Source organism: Ascidia mentula, chromosome 3, assembly GCF_947561715.1.
Source record: "Ascidia mentula chromosome 3, kaAscMent1.1, whole genome shotgun sequence".
Lineage (NCBI taxonomy): Eukaryota > Metazoa > Chordata > Ascidiacea > Phlebobranchia > Ascidiidae > Ascidia > Ascidia mentula.
Window position 1 is genome coordinate 5013905 of NC_138568.1, and position 24012 is coordinate 5037916.

Here is a 24012-nt window from a genome sequence, read left to right on the forward strand (position 1 = left end):
GAGTCCCATGCGGCCCCGGTTGCAACCCATCACACCCGAGTCTTTTTATTTTCAAATTAAAATGATTTTGTTTGCATTGGGCCTTGAATTAATATTGTTGATGGAAATCATACGAAAAACCCAAATTAAATTAGACCAAATTAGGCCCAGTCAACGTTGGTTCTTCACATGTCAACCGGTATTCCATTCTGCTGCGAATCCTCTTCATTGTTCCGTACACGTTCTGGCTTAACAGCGTCCTGTGTTTTTTTTAGTCAGCCATTTACCGAAAACTTTTTTGTAATGTGTTGCAAGCGTTCACTGGTAAGCTATATGGCAACTAAAGTAAAATTTGTAACTTGCGTTTAAATGATTTTGATCAAAATATTCACTCAAATACACGAGTTTCATTCGAAAATATGTAGCATTATCCCAAAAGACTAATCCTGTGGTGGATTTCGTCACTTCTTCCTGGTGTTGATGACGAAACGACGACTATTTAATTATACGCACCGCTTCACAAAAATAAAAGAAGGCAGCTTACCAGTTTTTGGCCTGGCGCATTTTTTCGTTACGTGTCGTGAAAGTCTCTTATCTGAGTTGTTTTGTGTGGGGAAGGTTGTTGTTGTTTTGTTTGTTTTTTACGACCTTTCTTGGCATTTGCGCGTTTTCGGGTGCTTTTTGCTAAGCTGTTGAAATTTTATTGTTTTGCTTTTGTATCTAGTGCCGCTTACTTTACTTGATATTATTTAAACGTTTTTGCAAATTAATTTTTAATTGCTATTTTTATAATTACGGTTGCGTAAGATCACAATTTCAGCACATGTTGACCAAGTTTGGTTTACTTTCGTAAAGTTAACCTATTTCAATAAGAATGTAAATAACTTTTGAAAACTGTGATGTGCAAGGTACAAAAATCTCTTTTGTGTAAACGAAACAATAGGCAATTTAAATATTATTTGGTTAAAACCATGTTACAAAATTATTTTAAATTCTTTTGGGCTGTGTTACTGTAAATATTACATAAAAATACGGGAAAATATTTCAGAAATGGTTGTAGCAATGTAAGCAGCAGTTTAACATCATTGATTGGTGCATGTTATTTCCATATCCTGTTTTACAGCCATGTTGTTGGCTTGCTCGTGATATCACGTCTAATTATAGCGAGAAACGTCGGAAGGTCTGATAAATTATTAATGAATTGCAAGTCAAGGTGTTTCTTGTGCATAGAGCTTCTGTGTATTATTGTGGGCAACCATGTCTGGTCGAGCATCAGCAATCGTTCTACAGGAGTTGTTCCTTGTATGGTGTCTAGACTGTGCATATGGTCCTATTTATTGAATCTGTTTAGGAATCAATAGTTGTTGCAGCCTGGTTTAGTGTGTGTCATATTTATTTTCAAACGAATATATTGCAGATTTGGAAAAAACTTCGCAGCAGTATAATGCTGCTTCCATAGAATAGATTCTGTGTAGCTGTGAAAATCATAGGTTTTTTCACACTAATGAAGTTGCTGGTGTCTATATTTTTCTTATTTTAACTTCAATACACAACTAACTCCGGACAGAAAGTGCAAATCACTACACAATGGCGGACTTGGAGGCAGTGCTGGCTGATGTCAGTTACTTAATGGCCATGGAAAAAAGCAAGGGAGCGCCAGCATCCAGAGCTGTTAAAAGAATGCAACTTCCTGAACCGAGGTATGACCAAACTGCAACTTGGCCAGAATGGCATTAAAAAATGGTGAAATAGTGTACAGAAAATACTGTTCAGTTTTTTGTTTCGTGTTAAAAATATAATTTCCAAAAATGTATTTAATAATGTGACAATGCAGAAAAAAAAGCAAATCAAATGTATATAAAGCACATCAGTTGTATAATGTTGCACAATCACCAAAATGTGTATATATATCAGAAGTTTGTTTTCTGTGGTACTATGTGCTGATACAAATGATTGGTTAGAGAATTCATCTTAGCCTTATAATTGGTAACCAAAATAAATGTGAACAACTTTTGTGTTGCAGTATCAGATGTTTGATGATGAAATACCTTTCTGAACGCAGCCTCATCACTTTCGAAGAGATTTTCAACCAAGAGATTGGTGAGAAGGCATGACCTGTTTGATTTACACTGTTTGCTCAGTAATCAGGACACAGCATCTAAGCAAATGTTTGTTAATGTACATTTAATAACATAGTCCAACCATTGGCTTTCATGCGTCAATATTCCTCACTTTCAATTCAGTAAAAGCAACTCCTGGCACAATTTGTAATGTTTTTGGAATTTGTAATGTTTATTTTTTTTAAATATTTTTTTTTTCTAAAGCATGTATGCTTTTTTATTACGTATGGGATAAGGTGCACCACTTTCAGTCATGCAATGTACTATAGGTTGGCCAACCCCTGACGTGGTGGTTCATACAAAATGTCCTCAATGGTGTTGTGCTTAAAGATTCTGTAAGACTTCATAATGCCCAGACAAACATATTGTTTTGAATAGGTTACCATCTTTTCAAGGAATTTTTAACCCAATCTGATCTTCCCATTCCACAATTGCAGTTTTACGAAGAGGTTGGTTATTAATACTATAGTGAGGTTGTTCAATGCCTTTCTATTGTTGCACGAAATGTGTGACTAAGCTTAAATGCAAATTGTGCTCCTGTCTAATATAGACTCCACTGATTAGAGATGAACTTGAAGTAGGCCACTGCATATTTTGCCACCACTGGTTTTTTGGACCCTTAGTTGTTTTTTAAATTTGCATTGTATCCTAAGCAATTGGTTGTATCATGCCTTAGATTCTCACATATCAATCAATGGACCTTGAAGAAGAAAGAGCTGTCCAGGCCAAGATGATTTACGATCGATTTATTATGAAGAAACTGCTTCAAAGGTTACCCAGTGTAAGTGGTCTTGACTAATGACACAGAAAGCACAATGTAAACAGATTCAGTATGTAATTTTTTGTAGTTTTATATCCTTTTGAAACTCCTAAATATATGTTGAAATTGGTCCACATTGCACTTCAATAGAGATGCATTATTTGCAGTAATTTTTCTCACAAAATTTTGATTTTTTGGTTGAAATTGGATATTCAGTGTGTGTGTATATCTATTTTTTGTCAGGTTGTCTCAACTTACGTTAGTCTTATTTGACATGTCGACACAAGCGCCTCGGCATTTCCTAAAGGCAACCTGTAGTTTGTCGGCTCATTTAAAGCTTCATGTGCTATTTTTGTGTCTGGTAAAAGGCTCTTGCTCAATGATGGGGAAAATTGTAGCACCCAACCACTTTTGGTAGTTGTTTATACATTTCAAGTAAAAGCTGTGTGTCTAGGGCAAGACCAAATGCTAATGACCCACTGTAACCTCGAAAACCTGCTGTTAAAATCTTAAAAAGGAAGTGGGTTTAGCCCTGTATACTTGGATATGCCAGCTTATTTTAACTGCGTTCTTTCACATGTAGGTGTGGGCTATACAACCATAAGGTGTGTGCCTTTGATTCTTGAAACAAGTTTAAACATGGACAGTAATATGGCTTATCTATGAACTTTGTTTTAAGTTTATATTTGGTTCCTTACAGTTGTGTTATCATTTAAAGCTTTGAATTGTTTGAAAATTTAGTAAATTACTTCAAAATCGTATTGTCACTACGTCACTACTTGTCTTATTTACATGTAAGATGCTTCCTGCTTAGCAAACGGTAGTTTTCTGCTGACAGCTCTTTCTGTTCAACTACGTCATTAGCAGTGTCATATTTTGTGAATGTAAAACGTTTGGTCTGGCAAATTGGCCCTGGATTCTTACTCACGGGTGACTAATGTAAACAAATGGCTAATTGCAAGCCCTGTCAAATATTTCCTTTTAGCTGAGTGCACTCAGGGCACAGTCAAGCACTCATTGATTGATGCAAAGTGCATTGACAGGGATGTAAATGGGTCTGAAAGTTTTGGTAATGGTTTGATTGTGTGTTGGACTTGGACATATATACATGTAGTCATGTTAATATTCAAGCTGCCTACTTGGCAAATGAGCACAACGTTGATGGGACTGTTTGTGGTGAATCTTTTGTTGAAAAAAAGATTTGATTCTACTTAACAATTGGTGTTTTACGTCTTGTAATACCAGAACTGAAAAAGATGCAACTCTCTTTATTAAGTAAAACATCAACACCATTCCTTTAAGACTTTTTGTCAAGTTTAAAATGTTACTTTCAATTAGCTTGGCTCAGTCAAGCTTTTGCTTCTGTTGTTCCCAACTACTGTATCAACTACGCAACACAACACATTCCATGCGATGACATCCCACAATGCAATGCTGTTCTAACAAACAGCCTGGTCTCTCACTTCCTTTAGCCCACAGCAACACCATGCACCCATATGACCTACACTACTAACCTTATGTATACAAGTTTGTCTCAGAGGTTAACATGGTGTGTCAAGTTTGTTTTGTGGTCCTGTTTGATCAGCTTGTACTTTTTATTGCCCTCAAGTTGGTTACAGTGGAGCCTTTGTTTTTATGGCCATGTGGTAAGTTGTGCACAATGAGAGTGTTTCCTCTTTTGTAACATGGTTGCTCATTGCCTATCGGTAAACTTTTGGTGCACAAAAGTTGTTTATGTTTAATTATACAAAACCTATAACTTTATTTCCAGCACTTCACATTGTGGATGTTGTTATTAGTTTGTGTGACTCTTTGTGCTCCTTCTAGTTAATTGTAGCAAGTTCCAACCTTTGCTGTGAAAAAAATATGATTTTTCGTGTCTTCATAGGAGTTTTCTAAAGAAGCTCTGGATAAAGTCAGGTCAAAGATGATGAACAAGCAGTTCCCTAGTGATTTATTTCAGGTAAATCGCTTGATTTCAAACAAGTTTAATCTTTTAAGTTGTAATTTTAAAATGCTTTTTTTTACTTGCAGATCTACGATTCAGAAATTCGCAAGAGTTTGGAAATTAATTTCTTTGATTTGTTTGTGAAAAGGTAACATAACTAAAGACACAAAATACACTGGTTAAAAAATAAATACATTCTCTTGTGTATGAGACCCAGAATGTTCAGATAAATTTTGAAATTTAGATGTTTTGTGTAAAGTATTTTGTATCAGAAGGGAGTGTGTGTGTAGAAAACAATTGTTTTCGTACTGCACTCAGAAATCTTCATGCTTGTCAATGTGCCCTAGACTGTCCGTCACGATGCAAATATTATTTAACTTCTATTTCAGTGACAAATTTACAAGATATTTGCAGTGGAAGAATGTGGAGCTGAGCTTGCATGTGAGTTATTGTTGCTTTGACACGTTAAGTTACACCTAGACCGGTGACCTTGAATGACCTCAATGCTGCTTATGTTTGTAAGACTTTGCAGATGCTGGTGCTTATATTTTCGTCACCTAAGTGACAAAGTTGCTCATTTCTAGAAAAATGATGATTTTGGTTTTGATCAGCCTCATGCAAATGAAGCATTGAAACTGCATACGAATTTAAAATTGGTCTTGCTTTTTAAATAACAAGTCTACAGTTTCTGTAAATTTTCAAAAACTTCTTAAGACTAGAACTGTAATGTTTGCCATAGAAACCAAGTGAAACCATGCCTGTGGACCAGAAATGTGTGTTACGGCAGATAGGTGATTAGACCATTGACGGAAATACATGGGTGTCATCCTTTAGTGCTCACAAATGATCTGTCAGCTCAAGCACACTGGCCTACGCACCTAATTAATAATGTGACACACGTTGTTCCCCATATTATATTTGGGCCTCCAGTTTCACCCTTTATGCAGATATTTGACACAAAATGAATGATTTTAAATCTGCCATTTGGCAGGTGCAGCCAGTATGAAATTCATTTGCAAACATTTTTCTGTAATCATCGTCAATGTATATACAATGTTTGTTCGGATGCATAAAATCTGTTACAAATTCAAATATCTTTGTCACTTTTAGTTGACGATGAACGACTTCAGCGTGCATCGCATCATCGGCCGTGGTGGTTTTGGTGAAGTTTATGGTTGCAGAAAAGCGGACACTGGGACCATGTGAGAATAGAAATAACCGTACTTGTGTTATGAACTGTGAGCTTGAACAAATCTATTGAACTGCTGAAGCAGAGGTGGATTAATTAAGTGTCAGTTGCAAATAGTTGACCAGCAAGCTCTTGTGTCATTAGTTAAATGACTATACAATTTAAAATGCACTGATCTCACCTGTTATAATTAATAAAATTAAAAGTTAAAATCCCCTGATTATATTATATTAAACTTCAAAATGTTCATCAGAATTGCCAAAAAAATGCCTAGCAAAGGTTTTGGATATTACATTGTTTGTCAAACTTGATCCCCACTGTTTTTATTGCAGATATCATAACAGCACTTTATACGGCAATAAATGTGTTTTAAGAATTCACAAAATACTCTCTAAACCTTTACAACACCAGCAGTTAAAACATTGTGTTGGTGTGACCATAAGTTTGTTTGTTCTGCTTCCTATGTCAATAAGTAGTACGAGCTAATCCTGTCATTCTCCTAACTGTCATGTAGACTGTGTTTGTATGACTTCTTAGAATTGTACTTGCACCAAACAGCCATGTATTTTTATTCCTCTTGTAAAACCTTCTGGTGTAGTTTAGTTTGATAACAAGGCAACAGCTTACTGCTGAACTATTTGTGTTGAAAAACAGTTTATTTTTTTAAATTAAAAGACTGTAAAGTGCTCTAATAAAAATTTCTGGTTCCATATAAATCCTTTATTTTCTTGGCACTTTGTATCTCCCACCAGTGTGATTGTTGTTACAATGCTAGATTACAAAAATAAAGCAAAAACTTTGAACATGTAATTTACTGACAGTGTCTTATTCAAAAAAAAACCTGTGGCATAAAGTGTATAAGGTGGAAAACGTCGTGGGGATTTTGATAAAATAGTCTCAGAATTAATAATAAACTTTGAGTAATCATTTATATTTTGCCAGGTATGCTATGAAGTGTTTGGACAAGAAACGAATTAAATTGAAACAGGGAGAAACTCTATCGCTCAATGAAAGAAAGATGCTACAGATGGTATGTTAAGTTTGTTTCCTTCTCTTTTTATTCAAGTGATGGCTTGGTGCTGTAAAATACTTTCTATAACAACTAGAAGCAAACAATTTTATGCAATGAATTATTTTTTTGTGGTATCATGTATTTATTTGTGCTTCAGAGGTGGTTAACATTTCCATTGCTTTAAAGTAAAAATACACTGCTGTGCGTCTCAAATGCAACCACATACCATGAATTCAACTGCATATGTAGATTGTTGTGGCTGGTGTGGTCACAAAAATTTTCCACATTTCTGTGTGCGAACAACTGTTGTTTGTTCACCCTGGGGCAATGTGACTGTGCACAATTCATTTTGCATTGTAAGATGCTATCACTGTACGGGACTGGGGGTAGCCTTTTGTCATATCTTGCTTATTTTTTTGCATTGCAAATAAAACTCTCCGCAATGCTAATAATTCAATCATCTTTAGATGTATTTTCATTGCATTTGTAGTAATAATTTGCACAAAATCTGTACGTCTTTTAGTAACTGAAATGATAGTCATGTTGGTTATCATCATACAAAGCTATTATAATTATTCCCATCGTACATTTTGAAATCACAGTAAGAAAAGAAAGGTGAGCTGCTTGATGACGCCTACTTTGTGTGTGTATATTTAGCTACTGGTCCATAAATTTTTGTTTTGTTTTTTCAAAAATATAAATCGATATTTTTAGGGTTTGCTATATTTATAAAGTTGCTCTGTGCATATTTATATAGGTTTTAAATATATTTAGTTTTGTTGTTCTTGAAATGCATGTATCGGTAGGCCAATATAAACAGTGGACAAAAACAAAGTAATTCTGAAACTTTTAAAAACAAACAAACTCTTTACAAACATATTATTTATATAGTTTTAATAATAAAATATCAAATATTATTATAAAACTTATTTGGTTGCTTCAATTCCAAAAATATCGTAGTGTTTAGAGTAAACTGAATTGATGGTTGGTAATTTGTCATTGATTTTATTTTAGGCCTAGAGAAATTGTCACAATAGCATATGGTAATGACAGTAATATTGTTTGAATGTCACACTGGTAGATGGCATATGACCCTTGTAAGAAAATAACTGTGACAAGTTAATGAATCATATCTTGCTTAGTAAAATATTGATTACAAAAGCAACCCCAAAAGTAATGGAATGCCAGTTTCTGAAGTCTGTAAAAATGCATGTCAACAAATTTTGAAAAGCCTCATTGCTAGTTTACCTTTGCTGCAATAATTGCATTCAATTGTCACGGACTGGATTTGGAAACTACTTTTTGTAAATGAAAGTTTGTATTGACAAAATCTCCCAATCTCATGTCGTTTGTATGACATGGTTTTTCCTTGTTTTGAATGAGTGTTATTGGTAATGCCTATAAGCATAGGCAAAATATATGTATCCAGGAAAAACCTTGTCAAATAAATGACCCAAACCAGTCTGTACTAATTATACTGTAAATATTGACAACCCTTTTGTCAGTATTGATAGTTGACAATTTCAATTTGGATGTCTGGCTGAATGCGCACTTATATAACAGATTGGTTACATTGATTTTCTTTATGCATAATTAATGGGTTATTCATACGCATTATCCTTTGGTTGAAATCAATCGACAGTCTCTAATGTTTCATGATGCCAAATATACATAAGCCTTTTGTATGAAAATTAGATAAAAAGATGTAATTTCTAACACACAAAATCCCCCACCCAGTTTGTATTGCTAATTGCCGTATATGACGTATATTCATTTTGAAATTTACTTGTTTGACACAGAATAAAGTCATTCTCACAATATTGACTTTTACAATGTGGTCTGTCTGTGGTTACCGCGAAACATGAGTGAAAATATTTGTCATGGAAGTTTTTGTGATGATATTGCAACTAGAAAGTTTAATTGTATGAATCAGTGATTGCGGCCAGCTAATTATAGAAGCTCCATTGACACATTTTTAATGTCACAGTTCACAGAGTTAAATATGCTAGCCAAAAAATTAGAACATTCATGCAGTAACAATTTTGGATACATGCATTGTTTAAGAAAGACTATGATTCTACCATAGTGGTGTTTGCAAATTGTACATTTCAATTGCTACTTTTTTTAGGTGTGACTTGCTATACAAAGTCTGCAAATGATTCAGTGGCAAAAAATAACTTGAAAAGCTTTTGTGAAAGAGTGCACAAAATTGCATCAGCGTAATATTTATGTCAGCTCTTTTACCAATAACTTTTGTCACAAAGTACATGCGTATCATTTTTGTTTGGCTAGAATTACTGCATACATACAACTACCACAGATGTAAAAAGCAAATCACATTTTTTTTGTTACAGGTTGACTCTCCGTTTATTGTGTGCATCTCGTATGCTTTTCAATCGCCTGACAAACTCTGCTTCGTCCTTGACTTAATGAACGGTGAGGTTTGTTTACGCCCCAATATCCCCATTTCTTCCTAGTAATTGCAGGTATCTGTATGGTGCAATCAGTTGCCCTGTTGTACGCTTGGTGGTCGTTTTGATAATTCTTAAATCCGGTTCCAGGATATCTAGTAAATGATGTGGCATCGTATGGTCGTGTTTGATAAAGCCTTGTATAAATTATTGTTCATAACTCTGTTTGAATTTGCGATTTTTTAGCAAAAGAACTGAGCACATAAGATGTTTAATTTATTCGGGACATTTTGCCATTGCATTGTTGTTAACATCCTGGATCAATTGGTATTTACTGACTGTCGTGCACACTATACAACCACTCTTTATTGTTAATTAACTTATAAGACAGAGGCAATTTTACATTAATACTGTGCAGTAGCAACGCAGTATAAGCCCTCGGATATCTGCTGGATAATAGCCTCACATTAATACCACCGCCTGTTGTGACCTCTTGGTGCATCAAAGATAGAGAACGTTGATTGGTTTGTGATGACAAATGCTTTCGATGATTCTTTGTAACCCTGTGCTTCCGTCGTATTTCCCGGAATTATTATAATTACATAAATATTGGTACACTGTGTGCAGGTTTGCTTATACCATATATATAATCATCCCCATATCACCAAAGTCGCTGTTAATGTGCATAGTGAGACAGCATTTTAAAAAACATAAACCTAAAAACTAATGAAATATGTACTTTGTTGCCATTTTACTTCTGTGTATCACAATTTAAAGAAAGCTGCCTCAAAGGAATCTCATGTCTTCCCATTCTTTAAACCTCCATTCTTTTTGTAACTGTTTGAATACGTTCATGGTTACCATACCATTTTAATTTCTAAGATTATTCCTTATTTGTGATTGGGTGGCCTAACTTTTAAGCTGTTTTAACCACAGGTGTCCTTATTTTTAGTATTTTTACTGTTCTTTTTGGCAACAAAATTTGTTTGGCATTCTAACATCATTGTTAGAAAAGGTCATCATGTGTAATTATCTCTAAATTGTACTATCGTTAAAACCAAATCGAATTCCTTTTCACTCGTCTTTGGTTTCGTTTTTACATCGATAACAACATTAGTTATGTGGCCATCTGTCTGCAGCTTACACAATTTATATTATTGGCTTCACTTTGTTTATATTACTTATGTTGTTGTACTTGTTATATTCAAGGAGGGGATCTGCATTACCAGCTCACACAACGAGGAGTTTTTACTGAGAATGAGGTTAGATTTTATGCTTCCGAGATTCTTCTTGGTCTTGAGCACATGCATCAGCGTGGAGTGGTCTACAGAGACTTGAAGGTAACATGAAGTGTAAATTTATTGCCACCAAAACATCTGGTTCAAAATTCATTTTCCCAAAACAAAAGAGATTTTATAGTTAGTCAATGTGAAATGAATTTGATTTTATGTGCAATAAAATTCTGGAAATTCAATGCAGATGTAAATTATAATTTTTTACTATTGACTCATAAATACATTGTGTTTGAAAAAGTCGTACTGACGATGCCTATATTTGGGGGAAATGTATATATCAGAATAAATATATCGACAAATGATTTTTTTTATATATAATTGTCAGAAAAATAAAGTAGAGTCTTTGTTGGCCATAGGACTGTTTGATGACTTGATGAAGAGTTTTTTCTTCTGGTTTAATGTTCAAAGTGATGTTTTTTTGAGAATAAAATGACTGGCCCATGCTGTTGTTAACATTGTCAGCTTTGAAAAACGTTTTGGCAAGAACTTATGCCATCATCAGGTGTTTTTTTTATAAGAGATTTAGTGTTTAAGGTGACAAGCCACATTTGTTAGCTGGGTTAAGCATCAAAACTGATTGATTTTTTTGTTCTCACTGCCAGTCGACCAACTGCTGTAAAGCACTAAACAAGCACTTCATTATTTAAAGAATTCCTTCATCCTTTATCAGAATTTGGGCAAATTAGTAAAACACAATTGCTCTTAGAAACACATTTTCTGTACGATTGTGCCTAAATACACACCCCCAATCAATAAATCCTGTTTTCGTTGATGATGACGTTTCCTTCACACTGCAGTCGGCTAAAATGGTCTGGGATATTGATTTCACTTCTCAAGGTTGATTTTTTCTTTTCAGCCGGCCAACATTCTGCTGGATGAGAAAGGACATACAAAGATATCGGACCTGGGTCTGGCTTGTGACCTTTCCAAGAAGAAACCACAGGCCAGTGTGTAAGTGGAGCTTTTATTTAATTATTCCGAGCTTAAAATGGTTGCTGAATGGGATATAAACCTGTCATATAACCCAAGGGCCATCATTGTATTGCTTTGAGGTGTATGTATTTTTTTAAGTAACAAAATTACAAACCAATTAAAACTATAATGCACAAAAATGTGATTGTTTTTTTATTAATCAGACAGTATCATTTTTATTTACATTGGTAAATATGGTTAAAGTGTATTTTAGTTTCATCAAACAATAAACTTACACAGATTACTATGCATAGCAATGTTTTTTTAATAAATCAGACAATATGTTTTTTATTTGTATTTGGACCATATTGGTGATATTAGTAAGTTTAACTCAGGGTGGCCACCCTTTCCTCCTGTGCACCAAATTTTTGCAAGTTTAATGCAAGTTCACCAACTACATCCATGATTTTAAAGTATGTTTAACTTTAGATGGCAAATTTTCTTCTAAACTGCAAGTGATCTAAATTCTCATGATATTGCTGTCTTTCAGATGTTATTATTTTTTTATGATTAGACATGCTTTTACTTCTATTATATCTAAGGTAATGTGGGCCCCTTGTAATCCTGCAATGCACCAATTTTGGCACCACTTGTTCTAATTGATATTCCTGATGTGTCAGCACTTTGGGCAATTCATTTGTTTGTATGTAGATAATTGAACACCTTATGCAACAGACTATGACACACATACCGGGGTGCATGACAACGTAACATTGTGTCCATTTTGAAAAGCAGTTAAAAGCTTTGCTACAAAAACAAAAGATAATGGCCACTGACTTTAACATGAGCATTTTCCATTAAACAACTTTATTTTATAATATTGCAAAAACAAGTTCCAGCTAATAAATTTTGCATAAAATTTGTTGTGAAAGTTAAACACTTTGGTGGGTTGCGGAGTTCCAGGCTTAGATGGGGATTGATTCAAACGATCGGGAGTGATTGCAGTGTGACAGGCTGATGTGATGCAGGCTCCATGTTAATTTATGAAAATCCCCCAGGGATGTTGGGAGGTCTTGAGTGAATCGGATTGACATTTCCTTCTTATGCCGCTGCATTATTGTGACAAATTTTAATTACAATGTAGGGTAAAAACACAGGTGTGATTTTATTGCATTGATTTGTACTGGAATGCTGTGGCAACATCCCCAAAAAAAACACTGATAACCTGACATTTTTTTCTTAAGTATAATCATATTTTTTGTAAACTCATCCTAAATTGCTTTGCTGAAATAATTGGACAAGTTTGCAAAATTGAGCAAAAAAGCTAAAACTTTTCTACATTTGCAATAAAAATTTTAGCCCTTAAACACTTTTTGGAAATGTTTCATTGCTTTTTATCCATTATTTTCAAGGTATTATGATTTAGGGTAGCAAATTTCTGTGTGCACTGTTGTGTTGATAGGACATGTTAATGTATTTCCCCTGGGTTTTGTATTTGCATTCTTATGGTGAGCTTTTATAAATCAGTAATTATTGGAAATATTCTCTGTAATTGGGGTTTGCAATTTCTTTTGATTGAGGTATTTGTGTGCCCTATGTAAAAAATGATTCTAGAGATCAATGATTATGTCATGTAGTGTAGTCGGGCATTAAACATTGCTTTCAACATTTTTCGTTAAGTTTGTCAGAAGATCTTTAAGTTAAAGTTGATCATTCCAACAGTGGAGAAAACCAGACTGTTTACCTATTTTTGGTTGTAAAAAACCTGCAAGGCATGCAATGACTTGACATTTTTACAATTTTGTTTTATTTTATCAGTGGCACCCATGGATACATTGCCCCAGAAGTATTAATGAAAGGTGTTTCCTACGGAGCAAGCGCCGATTGGTTTTCATACGGTTGCACAATGTACAAACTACTGAGGGGGCATTCCCCCTTCCGCAATCACAAGACGAAGGACAAAGCGGAGATAGACAAGATGACAATGACGATGGTAATTTAGCACTGCATGCATGTTTGCAAAGCAAGTGGGAGTAAGACTTACCCGGTGATCTCAAAATCATGTTTTGTGATGTCATTGTGTGTGGTAGAGTTGTGTAAATAAACTCATAGTTATTCCACCAGCTATTTCTAAATACACACTGGGCTTGCCACGTAGTGCTTCATTTTACATGTAAACAAGATTGAAAAGCCTAACACACGTTAAAAAATGTACCTAAAGAATATATGTCCGTGGTATATTTCTGGAAAACCTTGCATACAGTTCGACCAATCTAAATCCTGTATGTAACCAGAAGAGTTTGAGTGTACTGATAGTAACATTGCTTCATGTACATACAATATTTACAGATTGTTCAAACACTTTTTAGCTGACATAACGTTTTGTGTGCATTAGAAAATTTTCTTTTGTGTCAAACAATGTTCTTAATTTCTCAAAGCTATTCTGTTTTAAAAATTCAATATTTGCAAAGGGAAAGAGAAGAGTGTCGCATAATCCCAATTCCCAACTGATATATTGATCGCATTATAAAACATAATATACATTTTGGGGTTTTGCATCTGAAAGGAAATTTGTACAAAGGTTATGCCAAGCTCATTTTTCATATCCTTCAATACATTATAATGTCACCATCACACAATAGGGCCATTTAAATTGCAAATATTATATTGCTTTGAAGTAGTGCAAGCGATTATGTCATTTTTCACGGCACTAACGAGCTATTAACTATGTGGATTTATTTTTTCCACTTGTCTGTTTATTACAAAGGTGTTGTTAGTGTAATAAAATAGTTTTGGCTTTGGTCATTGGAAAAAAACTGCTGTTTTTGTTTTAATTTTGAATTTAAAAACCAGACCTTTGTAGTTCCTTGAAACATATTATGTAAAGTTTCGAACACAACCTTCATTGTAAAGGATGGTAACTCACTGCCAATGTAGGAAATTGCCGGAAGGGACTCATCCCATCTTTTGCATAACATGTTAAGCAGCAACTTGATAACGTTCACTTTCTCATTCAAGATCTTACATTTTATTCAAATAGCAAGTCATTTAGTCACTATGATATGTCGTTGCCATAGCATGAAGTGCAAGTGATGGTGGTAACATTTTTAGCAAACACACGATAAAGTATGACATCATCTAAAGATGCATGTTGGTGACCATGCTAGTCATTGCCATAGAGTCTGCAACATCTCCCCAGGGTTTCTACAGTTATGTCTTGCCAAGTAGAACAACTGTTGGCATGTGAATGTATTATCCTTTTTTTCTTACATGAATCCTGCTAAATAATTGTTTTTTTCTGTGTAGGAGGTGAAAATGCCTGAGAGTATGTCTCCCGAAGTGTCTTCTTTCCTGTCTCAACTTTTCCGGAAAGATCCAAAGGATCGGATTGGTTGTCGTGAGCGGGGGTAGGTTGCCGTGCATAACCAAGTATTTATTTTTTTTAAGTCTCGGAGTGTGTTGCTGTGTGCTAATGTCTGTGGACTCCTTTACCCAACTATGTATTATTAAAATTGAGGGAATTTTGAAAAGTTTTGACAAATATTACTTAGCAACTAAGGTCCTTTCAGTGTCAATAATTATGTTTCCTTCACAACAAAACCTAATTTGTGATCTCAAACAATTTACCACACTATTTTCACATTGATTGAACATAGTAAATAGCAGGTTAATTTTAAAATGCAAAAGGGAGCAGAAACTAATTCTTTTTTTATCATCATTGTTTTGTGATTTCAGAGCCCAAGAGGTAAAAGAACATCCATTTTTCGAAGATGTCGATTGGGAGCAAGTGTTCCGGCAAAAGGTGCAGTAGCTTTGTCTGTCCTAATCTTACACAAAACAATACGATTGGAGAAGTTTAAACTCTCCAAAACAAGTATTTCCTACAAGCATTTCTTTTTTAATTCTGCCAGGAAATCAATGCCCTCTCTTAATTTAATTGTGGACTCTCAAGTTTCAGCGCGTGACGATTCTGGTGCCGGGCTTGTCTGTGTTGGGGAGGGGGGGTGCCATCAGTTTAATCACTTGAAATATATTTTGCCCAAACACCAGTATTAACCTTAAGCTCGACTACTTGACATAAATGTAACAATTGCAAGAGAATATGTTCATTGGTGCTTCAGAGATAATCAGAAAAACACGCAATTTTTGACGACATCGTAGGGCTAAACAAGAGTACTCTCAATATTCGGAGCCCTAATATTACTACCCAATGATAATTACATTTGAAATGGATCTTATCTGCAGTACATCCCCCCTTTGACGCCCCCACGTGGTGAGGTGAATGCAGCCGATGCGTTCGATATCGGAAACTTCGATGATGACGAAACAAAGGGAATTAAACTGGGGGAGGCTGACCAGGAGTTGTACAAAGATTTCGACCTGGTCGTCTCTTCACGCTGGCAGAAGGAGATTTGTGGTAAATGGGAATGGTTACTGGTTGTTGAATTCGTTTATAATGTCCGCAAGGCGGTAATATTTGCGTTAAAAATGTTATTTTTTTCATTCTGGTTGGGGGGGAGGCTATAATTTAAAAAAAATCCGTTGATTTGTTTCAGGGAATTGTAATCATTTGATAAGCAAACAACCAAACGTTCTATTTCATCATTGATGTTTTATTTTGCTTAATTTACTTTTAAAAATGCGAGGCTCTGTGTTCCCAAGGTTTCGAATTCACCCATGCCCCCAGTCCATGTTAGATTCCAGAAACGTTTACAAAAGTGATTGTCAACCTTATTGTCCTGGCTAACCCCTTCAGGTTTTGCAAAAATCATCTTTACTTTGAGATTCAAGTCGGTGGTGTTACGTCACAATGCGTTTTTTGTCAGCCATATAACAAGGTTTTAACATCCTTCTGTAAGTTTGCATGGTCCGGGCTGTATTACAAAATGCGTAATTGTGAAAATAGGACTTATCGAGCGCATAACGTGAGTATTTACTAGTTTGCGCGCGGATCCTCTGGGAATGCTCTATACAGCCCCCAGAACTGCTGGTTTACAATCCTTGCTATGAACGAATCCCACACTGCACATATGTGGACTGCGCCGGCAGTGTCACTGACCCCTAGCAATACACTGTATCCCTTTATTTTTTAGACACGGTCTTTGACATGGTGAACCACGAGACAGACAAACTGGAAACAAAACGCAAGTCGAAGGGGAAGTACCTTGATGCAGGTCGGTAAAACGCCTGGTTTATTTTTGGGTTGTCAGTTGTCGATGCCTGCCCGCAGACTTGTTTTCAGGGTTATTTATTGAATTCCCCCATTGTTCCGCATACATCAGTGCATCCTGATTGACGTTTGGTCTTCACGACCTTCCGGTCCATATATTACAAAAATTATTGGTCGTTGTTTTGTTTAAAAATTACGTGAAATGCTAAAAAATAGGTGTGTGGTCGAGTGCTTCCCAATGTGAGAAGTGAGAATTTTGTTGAATGTTTAAGACCTAACAGCTTTAACCTGCCTATCTCTGGCATAGTCAGGACCGCCATACCCTTTATTCGAAAAGAAATTAAGAATGCAGGCAAAATAAGACATTAAAAAGTTACCCGACGTCTCTTGTTAAAAATTGCGTTTGATTTTGGTGGGTTCTGGAATAGTTTTTTGAATTAAATTGGACTTGTTTCGACCTATAGAAATTGGCGTTTTTTTAGCTTTTTTAAATTTGATTCTGTCTGCATTCACGTCGATAGTATTAAATCCCATAAGAGTAATATGTAAGGGGTCAGACGTATTCAGCCAATTCAAAAACTCGTCTGACAAAAAAACATTTATGTCTGACGGGCCTTTAAATTGACTGAATATTATGCGTGGCTGCGTCATCAACAAGTTACGTCTGACATATAAAACGTGTCACGCGATACTTTGGGACTCAACATAAAATACGAATAATTAATCATAATCTGAAACACTGAAATAGACAGGAGCCCCCAATCAAACTTATCAGCAGAAGCAATAAGAAATGCGCTACATCTAATAGCTGCCCTTTAAACATGGATTTGCGACACAAGCACCATGTAGGCTATGAAATATTAATAGGGTATGAATAAATCAACGTACATCTGATATTGAATGCGTGTGTTGCCTCGTGCAGTAGTGCGGTTTCCATTTCCAGTCTACGTCATAGTAATGTACATTCACCTGTAATGGGGTGTAACATGTGGGCAAAATGCGCGGAGGGATTATTGGAATATATGCTAGACTTCTGCGTTGGAGTAAAGTGTTACCAGCCTAACATTAACAGCTTTAGGCGAACACAAATACACCCCACCCCCTTCGCCCGTAACATGAAAACAAAACTGTCTAAATTATTGTTGAAATTTTGTACCTAAAGCTGTGTTGCAAACTGTTGAACAGTTTAATCTTCATATTTAATTTTGCTGAACGCTCTGCAGTGACCTTGATCGCCTGAAACAATGGAACAGAAAATTCTTTATTGCTTTTTTTAATTACTCAATTGCAAGAACCCCAAGAAACACTTGACTGTATAACCGATGAAACGATCAAACTGGGTGTTGTTTTCGCGGCTTCGTTAACCTAAAACCGGTATTTTTCTTACGCAGAGAAGCTCCAGGACGATTGCGTGTTACACGGTGTGATGTACAAGCTGGGAGGCCCACTCAGCTTGACCACGTGGCAAAAACGATATTTCTATCTCTACCCGAATAGGTTGGAATGGAAGGACCAAGAAGGGAGCGTAAGAACTGCTTGTGTTTCCAAATTTTTCCATGAAATTGTTAGAATAACTATCAGAATCACCAAATAGTCTTATGGGCAACGAGGACTTGGCATTTTTCGATAAGTTATAAAAGAAAACTCTAAGCCGTTTGTCGTTGTAGATTTAATCTACTATCAGACATCGTCAGTATCACTTATCTAAATCCAGTCATAAGGACAAATGACTTGGGGTCTTTTTCTTGCTTAACTTTTGCGTTGCATTTATTTCATGAATGAATTTTTAACGGAAAGAGTGCATAAACGATGACGATTTAACGTAACCAGTGCAGTCCGTATAACTGATGTATAATTCATCGGCATACACTTTCTACAACCATTCTCAACTAATTTTACGAATTGAAACACTTCACTTACAAAGCACATACGGATCGACTAAACGTCGGTGCTATATGTCATGTCGTCATCAATCCGTTGCAAAGCGACGCATTTCCGCTGTAACACCTGACAGCCCACTGTGCAATGTTAAATTCCCACCTCCACATACTGTGTTGAGCCGGACATGGAAAGGCGGAAGCGTGGGTTTTTATGGTAACACGATGCGGTCAATTGCAGAAAAATCTGGTGGTGTTCGAGTCGGTGACCATGATTAAGGAGGGGCAAGCGAAGGGCATGAAGTATTGCATCTTCATATCGGCCCGTGATACCAACAAAGACATCATCATACGAGCAGAGGTGATTTGCTTATCGTGCTTCTATTGTGTGGTAATGTAAAGGTTACCTGTCGTGCTGTGCGCTTGCGCACTAGTGTATCGTGACCACAATATACCCTGTTCAACCGCTGAGCTCATGTAGCTCAGTTGGTAGAGCGTTGGGCCTGGTTCGCCCAGGGTCGTGAGTTCAAACCTCACCGGAAGCTTGACTTGATCCAGCTTGGCTGCGAAGCCAGTATGATTAAATCTACCTTGCCAATAACAGTTAATGAAATGACCCAAGTCCTCCGCGATAACTTGGAGCGAGATCTGAAAATCAAGTCGCAAATCCTCACGACTTTTGAACATATTTTACCGATTCTCTCTGTTATTGTACTATTCTACAGTAAATCCTACTGCGAAATTATCTTTAAATGTAAACTGTCTTATACCTGTAAACACTTTTAATGCGTTTAATTGTGCCAGAAGAACAGATTCATTAAAATACAATATACCCGGCAGCAACAGCAACATAATACTTTTTAATAAGTAGAAAATAAACTTTGATTTGTAAAACCCGCAGACGGAACCGGAGTTCGCTCAGTGGTCGCAAGATTTGGTGAAAACTTGGTGTCAAGCCAAACGCGTCCTCAAGAAGGGCCCGAAGCTGATCAGTATGCAGAGGTCTGTTGCTGAGGACGCCAACTACAACAAGGTAATATATTAACCACTGTTCCCGAAGCTTAAAATCTCTTTCAGATAAACCGTATTCGCCTAAAACCTGACGCGCGCAACTCGTAGGTTTAGTAATTACAATCAGAGACCGTACTTCTAAAAAAATTTACGTTGTCGAACGTTTTGACGAAATTAAGGAACATCATCTTCTGATTTTGATGCGAGAAAAAACGAACAAACCGCAGATTCCGCAACCGTTTATTATTTATTTTTGAAAGGGTTAAAAGGTTCGTTTAATGATGTGAACAAAATGCATTAATTTCGCTTTAATTTTAACCGTTTAAGCGTAAATAAAAACTAGATTACAACAAAATGAATGGTTGCGTAATTTTTCATTGCTGTGATTTACAATGTAACTTTCGATCACGTGACGTTATGATTGCGCCCTAATCCGACGCGAAAGTCCCCAATTGTTCTGATAAAACAGGGGAGAGTTAACCTTTCGCCAAGGTAACAATGAGGGCGAACTTACAACCGGTGTTTGCGGGTTACTTGGTAACAACAGAACTCCACACTATCCAACCCGAAAGGAAAAACGTGCAACACATGTTTCGGTGTTGTGACATCATCAGCGATGACGTCATCATTAAGATCTGCTTGCGAATGACGTTGCTTTTGATCGCCTGACTTTGCACCAGCCCGTTTTGTGTGTTATTGTTGTACACCCCTGTTCACAGATACGTCATCTGTGTGACGTTTTAAGTTTGTCATGCTTCGTCGGTGTTGCCATGGCGACCAAGAACGCGACCGCAAGAACGCGACAGTTATTTTTGTTACTTTTTTATTTTTGTTTTTTAATCAGGTCAGAGCCTTGGTTTGATGCAACTGCACCTTGTGTGGTTGATTGGAATTGGCAGCAACCGGTTTAACCGTCGTAACAGACTAATTTACTCCCAAGACAATATATATTCCAAATAAGAATTTTCATTTATTGTTTATCGGTAAATATTCCCCCCCGAAAGGACATTTTGGCCCCATGATGCTGAAATGAATTTAACGATTCATTTCTATGAACGACCTTAAACCGGTTGCGTATTTGTATGTGTCCCTCCACAGGCTCCGTTGAAGCGCCGAGCCACTGTAGCTGGAACGTTCCTCCGTTGAACCCCACCCCCGTATCGCGTGTGCCCGTCTCCGCTCGGTAAAATTTGCTCGGCAATTTTACGTCGCTCTTACATGCACGTGTCGTCGTCACGTGACTCTGGCGGGTTGCATGTTTTTGCCTGTGCCCCCACGTATATTTTTGTAACCATTCTCAAAAACATTTGTCTGTGTCGTGTCGTATCTGTGTTAGCTGATGACGTCATAAACATACTCTAGCCGATGACGTCATAAATATACGGACGTGTTCTTCGTCATTAGCCTTTTCTGATTGGTTGGTTTTTCGTTTCGGAAGCCAAAAAATTGTCCTCTTGTCGGTTTTGAATTGGCAAGAGTTATCAAACGTGCGGACGTAAGCACCCTGTTTGCTTAACGAGGGAAAGGTTTAAGTAAACATGTTTAGTTTCGATGTTGGGACTTCAACTTGTACAAATAATCAACAAATATTATGAGCTAAGCCACTATGTCCTTTGCTGACTACTTTTTTGTTATTTTAATAACTTAATGAGATGGTAGTGATTGCAATCAGTAAATTAGAATCGTAATCGTAAGTTTTTTGTCCGGTAGAATTTGTGTCGTTACTTTCCACTAATATTCCATAATTGATTTCGAAATCTTTTGTCATTTGAGTCTTTTCTGGCATCAATTATTTGCTTAATGGTCAACCACAAACCTCTTCATTTGTCATTAACATTTAAGAAATGCAAGTTTCGTAATCATGTCGGTAACTTATCTGATTTAATTCGCCAATGACTGCCGTAATTCACCCGATGTTGTTTAACCCAATTCACTGATCAAATCCTGATATTACGAAGTTAAGATAAATAGCCAGCAGTATAAACTCACCCATACCACAACATATACCCCCTGATTTAAACATGCAACAGCCAAAAGAGCGAAGTTGTTTCGTGCCTGTAACCTGTTTCTCTGCTTTTATTAGGCTATCCTGGCCGCTCAAACCAAGTCTGTCCATAACTCCAACCCAACAATACCAACTTACCGCCACAAACTCGTCACAGCGGACAGCGAGACGTCGTTCGACCGAAAACTCTCCGATTCCGACAGTTTTTCGGGCAGCTAGCCACCTTTCGTCGCAGGGCCCACTTCTCCTTCACCGTGGAATGCTGCAAGTTGTGTTGGCTCTCTGGCGCCCACGGGCGGTCGCGCCGTTCGTTGCGTATTGTCCGATGGTCTTTTTTGTTTTGTGCGCTCGTTTGATTCGGGCTCGGCAAATATTGTGCAAGTATCTCAATATTTTTATGGTTTAACTCATTTGTTTCACTTCACGTACGCGTTGTTATAATCATTTAAGATCGCGGCAAATTACATCAGAAATATCTGAATTAACAAAAAAAAAAAATATTCGTGACGTGAATATCGTTGAATTGTACTTAAAATGTGTGAGTTTTGTCATGTGTAAAACCCACACTCATTATCGCCACTACTCTGAACTTCCGCTAGTGAACTACTCTCAACACAGCGGGTCAAAGCTTTAAATCGCCACCAACATCATGGTTTTAATATTTCAGTTCTTGCGAACATCCCCTAACTCAGCATGATGGTGTTTGGTTACAAACACAATTTTAAGCAACATGGGCAAATCAACATAATTTGGCCATTATATATACATCATATGTAGTAACGTATACGTCACCAGAAAATAACTTTTTCGTGTTACTCCCATGTTCAACCAACCGAGCGCTTTATTCGAATTTGCTTCCCCTGACAACGTAGGTCCGGCACACCTTTCTGGTGACCCCGTACCTAAAGCTTAACTGTTACACCATCAGGTCCAAATTATCCATGTCCAAATTTCTAACGAGCACTTTGTCTAAAAAATCACCCACCGGGATTTTCCCGACAGGTACGACACCCTTATGTCTACAGTGACGTCATAGCGTGAGGTACACTCTGTTTGTTGTATCTTTTTCACGGTATGAAATTGTTCACGAAATATGTTTCGTTCGGCGTTTTTTTGGGGCACTAAACAAGCAGTTTCACAGCGCTTGCGCGATAAATGGCCACAATTATGAAAGTTGGCAATTTGTGAAAGTCCCAATTTTCCATCCGTTGAGATGTTTTTTAATTCAAAACAACAAAACCGGTCATATTTGCTGTTACTTGGTGTTCAACAACACTCCGTTAAGTTTTCCGCCAACTTGCATCAGTATTCCGCTTTTAACTGACCGAGCACTTAACGAGTATAGATTGTCACGTGACCTGTGATGTAGAACACGTGATCTATTTAACCCCGGAAGTTGACGCGACTTGAAAATGTCGCTTTGCACAAATATTCTTTGTCGCTTACACCGTATCTAAATGTCCGCGTTGCGCGTATTGACAAAGACGTCGTATCTGTCAGCGGTTAATAATAATAACGCGTCTAAACAACAAAGTTTCTCGAAAAAGATGTTTTCTTGACGTCATATTAGCAACAACTGCCTTTGTTTCATCGTGTCACCATTTATACTTCTGTACACAGGCTGTTCCGCTGGTCATTCGTGTGCGTTTTGTCGACTTTTGCACATAAGCTCACCTCCCCCCATCTTCTCTTACGTAGCGCACCCCCATTTCTCTGTGACGTCCCATTCTAAGACCGAATTCTGAGGGAGACGTTATTTTTCGTGTTTTCGACTTCCTATAACATAGTGTACTTAAGTTTACTGTGTTTTCTTAATCGCCCTCGTGCGGACGCGCGTACCTACAATGTCGGAAGCGTTGTTTGGGAAGTTGTAGTTGTGTATGTAGGTAGTTATGTATGTGAGTGTGTGTGCATTTGTTCATTTTCTTCATTGTACACGAGCGCTACCCTGTCTAGATTCACAGTCTCACCTTTTGAGGTACAAAAACACGGAATTTTGTATCTATTTGATTTTTTGTTTAACTCCACAATTAAAACACCCATAAACATGACTTTCCAACATTTTGACTCCGACGTGCTTCTAAAAATTCGAAGAACGTCTAAAAATACCTCCAGGCCACCCTCATCATGTTATTCGTTTCAGACATTTTAAATTTTACGCAGTGTTCCGCGGAGCGCATATCGCGACCAATACGCCCTCTAGAGGCCGGGTTTCGCGCAAGTTTTAATTTTTACTGCGGTGACGAATTCTCGTTTGTTCGGAGTTAACTGTGCCATACTCAATACAGCACTCCGATAAGTTGAGTGGGTTTTGTTTCGTTTT

The 24012-nt window shown here is 36.9% G+C and overlaps 1 protein-coding gene across 2 annotated transcripts; it reads left to right on the plus strand.

Annotated features, from left to right (window-relative positions):
• The first annotated feature begins 1400 nt into the window (after positions 1-1400).
• Positions 1401-23993, plus strand: LOC145896096 (G protein-coupled receptor kinase 3-like). Of its 2 annotated transcripts, XM_082984936.1 has the most exons (22): positions 1401-1679; positions 2003-2079; positions 2478-2548; positions 2776-2880; positions 4748-4822; positions 4894-4955; positions 5197-5248; positions 5918-6009; positions 6939-7026; positions 9363-9444; positions 10629-10759; positions 11571-11665; positions 13445-13619; positions 14933-15033; positions 15362-15428; positions 15872-16043; positions 16720-16800; positions 18188-18321; positions 18915-19034; positions 19575-19706; positions 20783-20867; positions 21768-21902. In XM_082984936.1, the coding sequence occupies exons 1-21, from the start codon at positions 1567-1569 to the stop codon at positions 20828-20830; spliced, it is 2073 nt and encodes a 690-aa protein (XP_082841062.1). In that variant the 5' UTR covers positions 1401-1566; the 3' UTR covers positions 20831-20867; positions 21768-21902. The 2 variants fall into 2 exon arrangements, with proteins under 2 accessions (XP_082841062.1, XP_082841061.1); XM_082984935.1 differs by lacking the exon at positions 20783-20867 and having other exon boundaries at positions 21768-23993.
• The last annotated feature ends 19 nt before the right edge of the window (positions 23994-24012 follow it).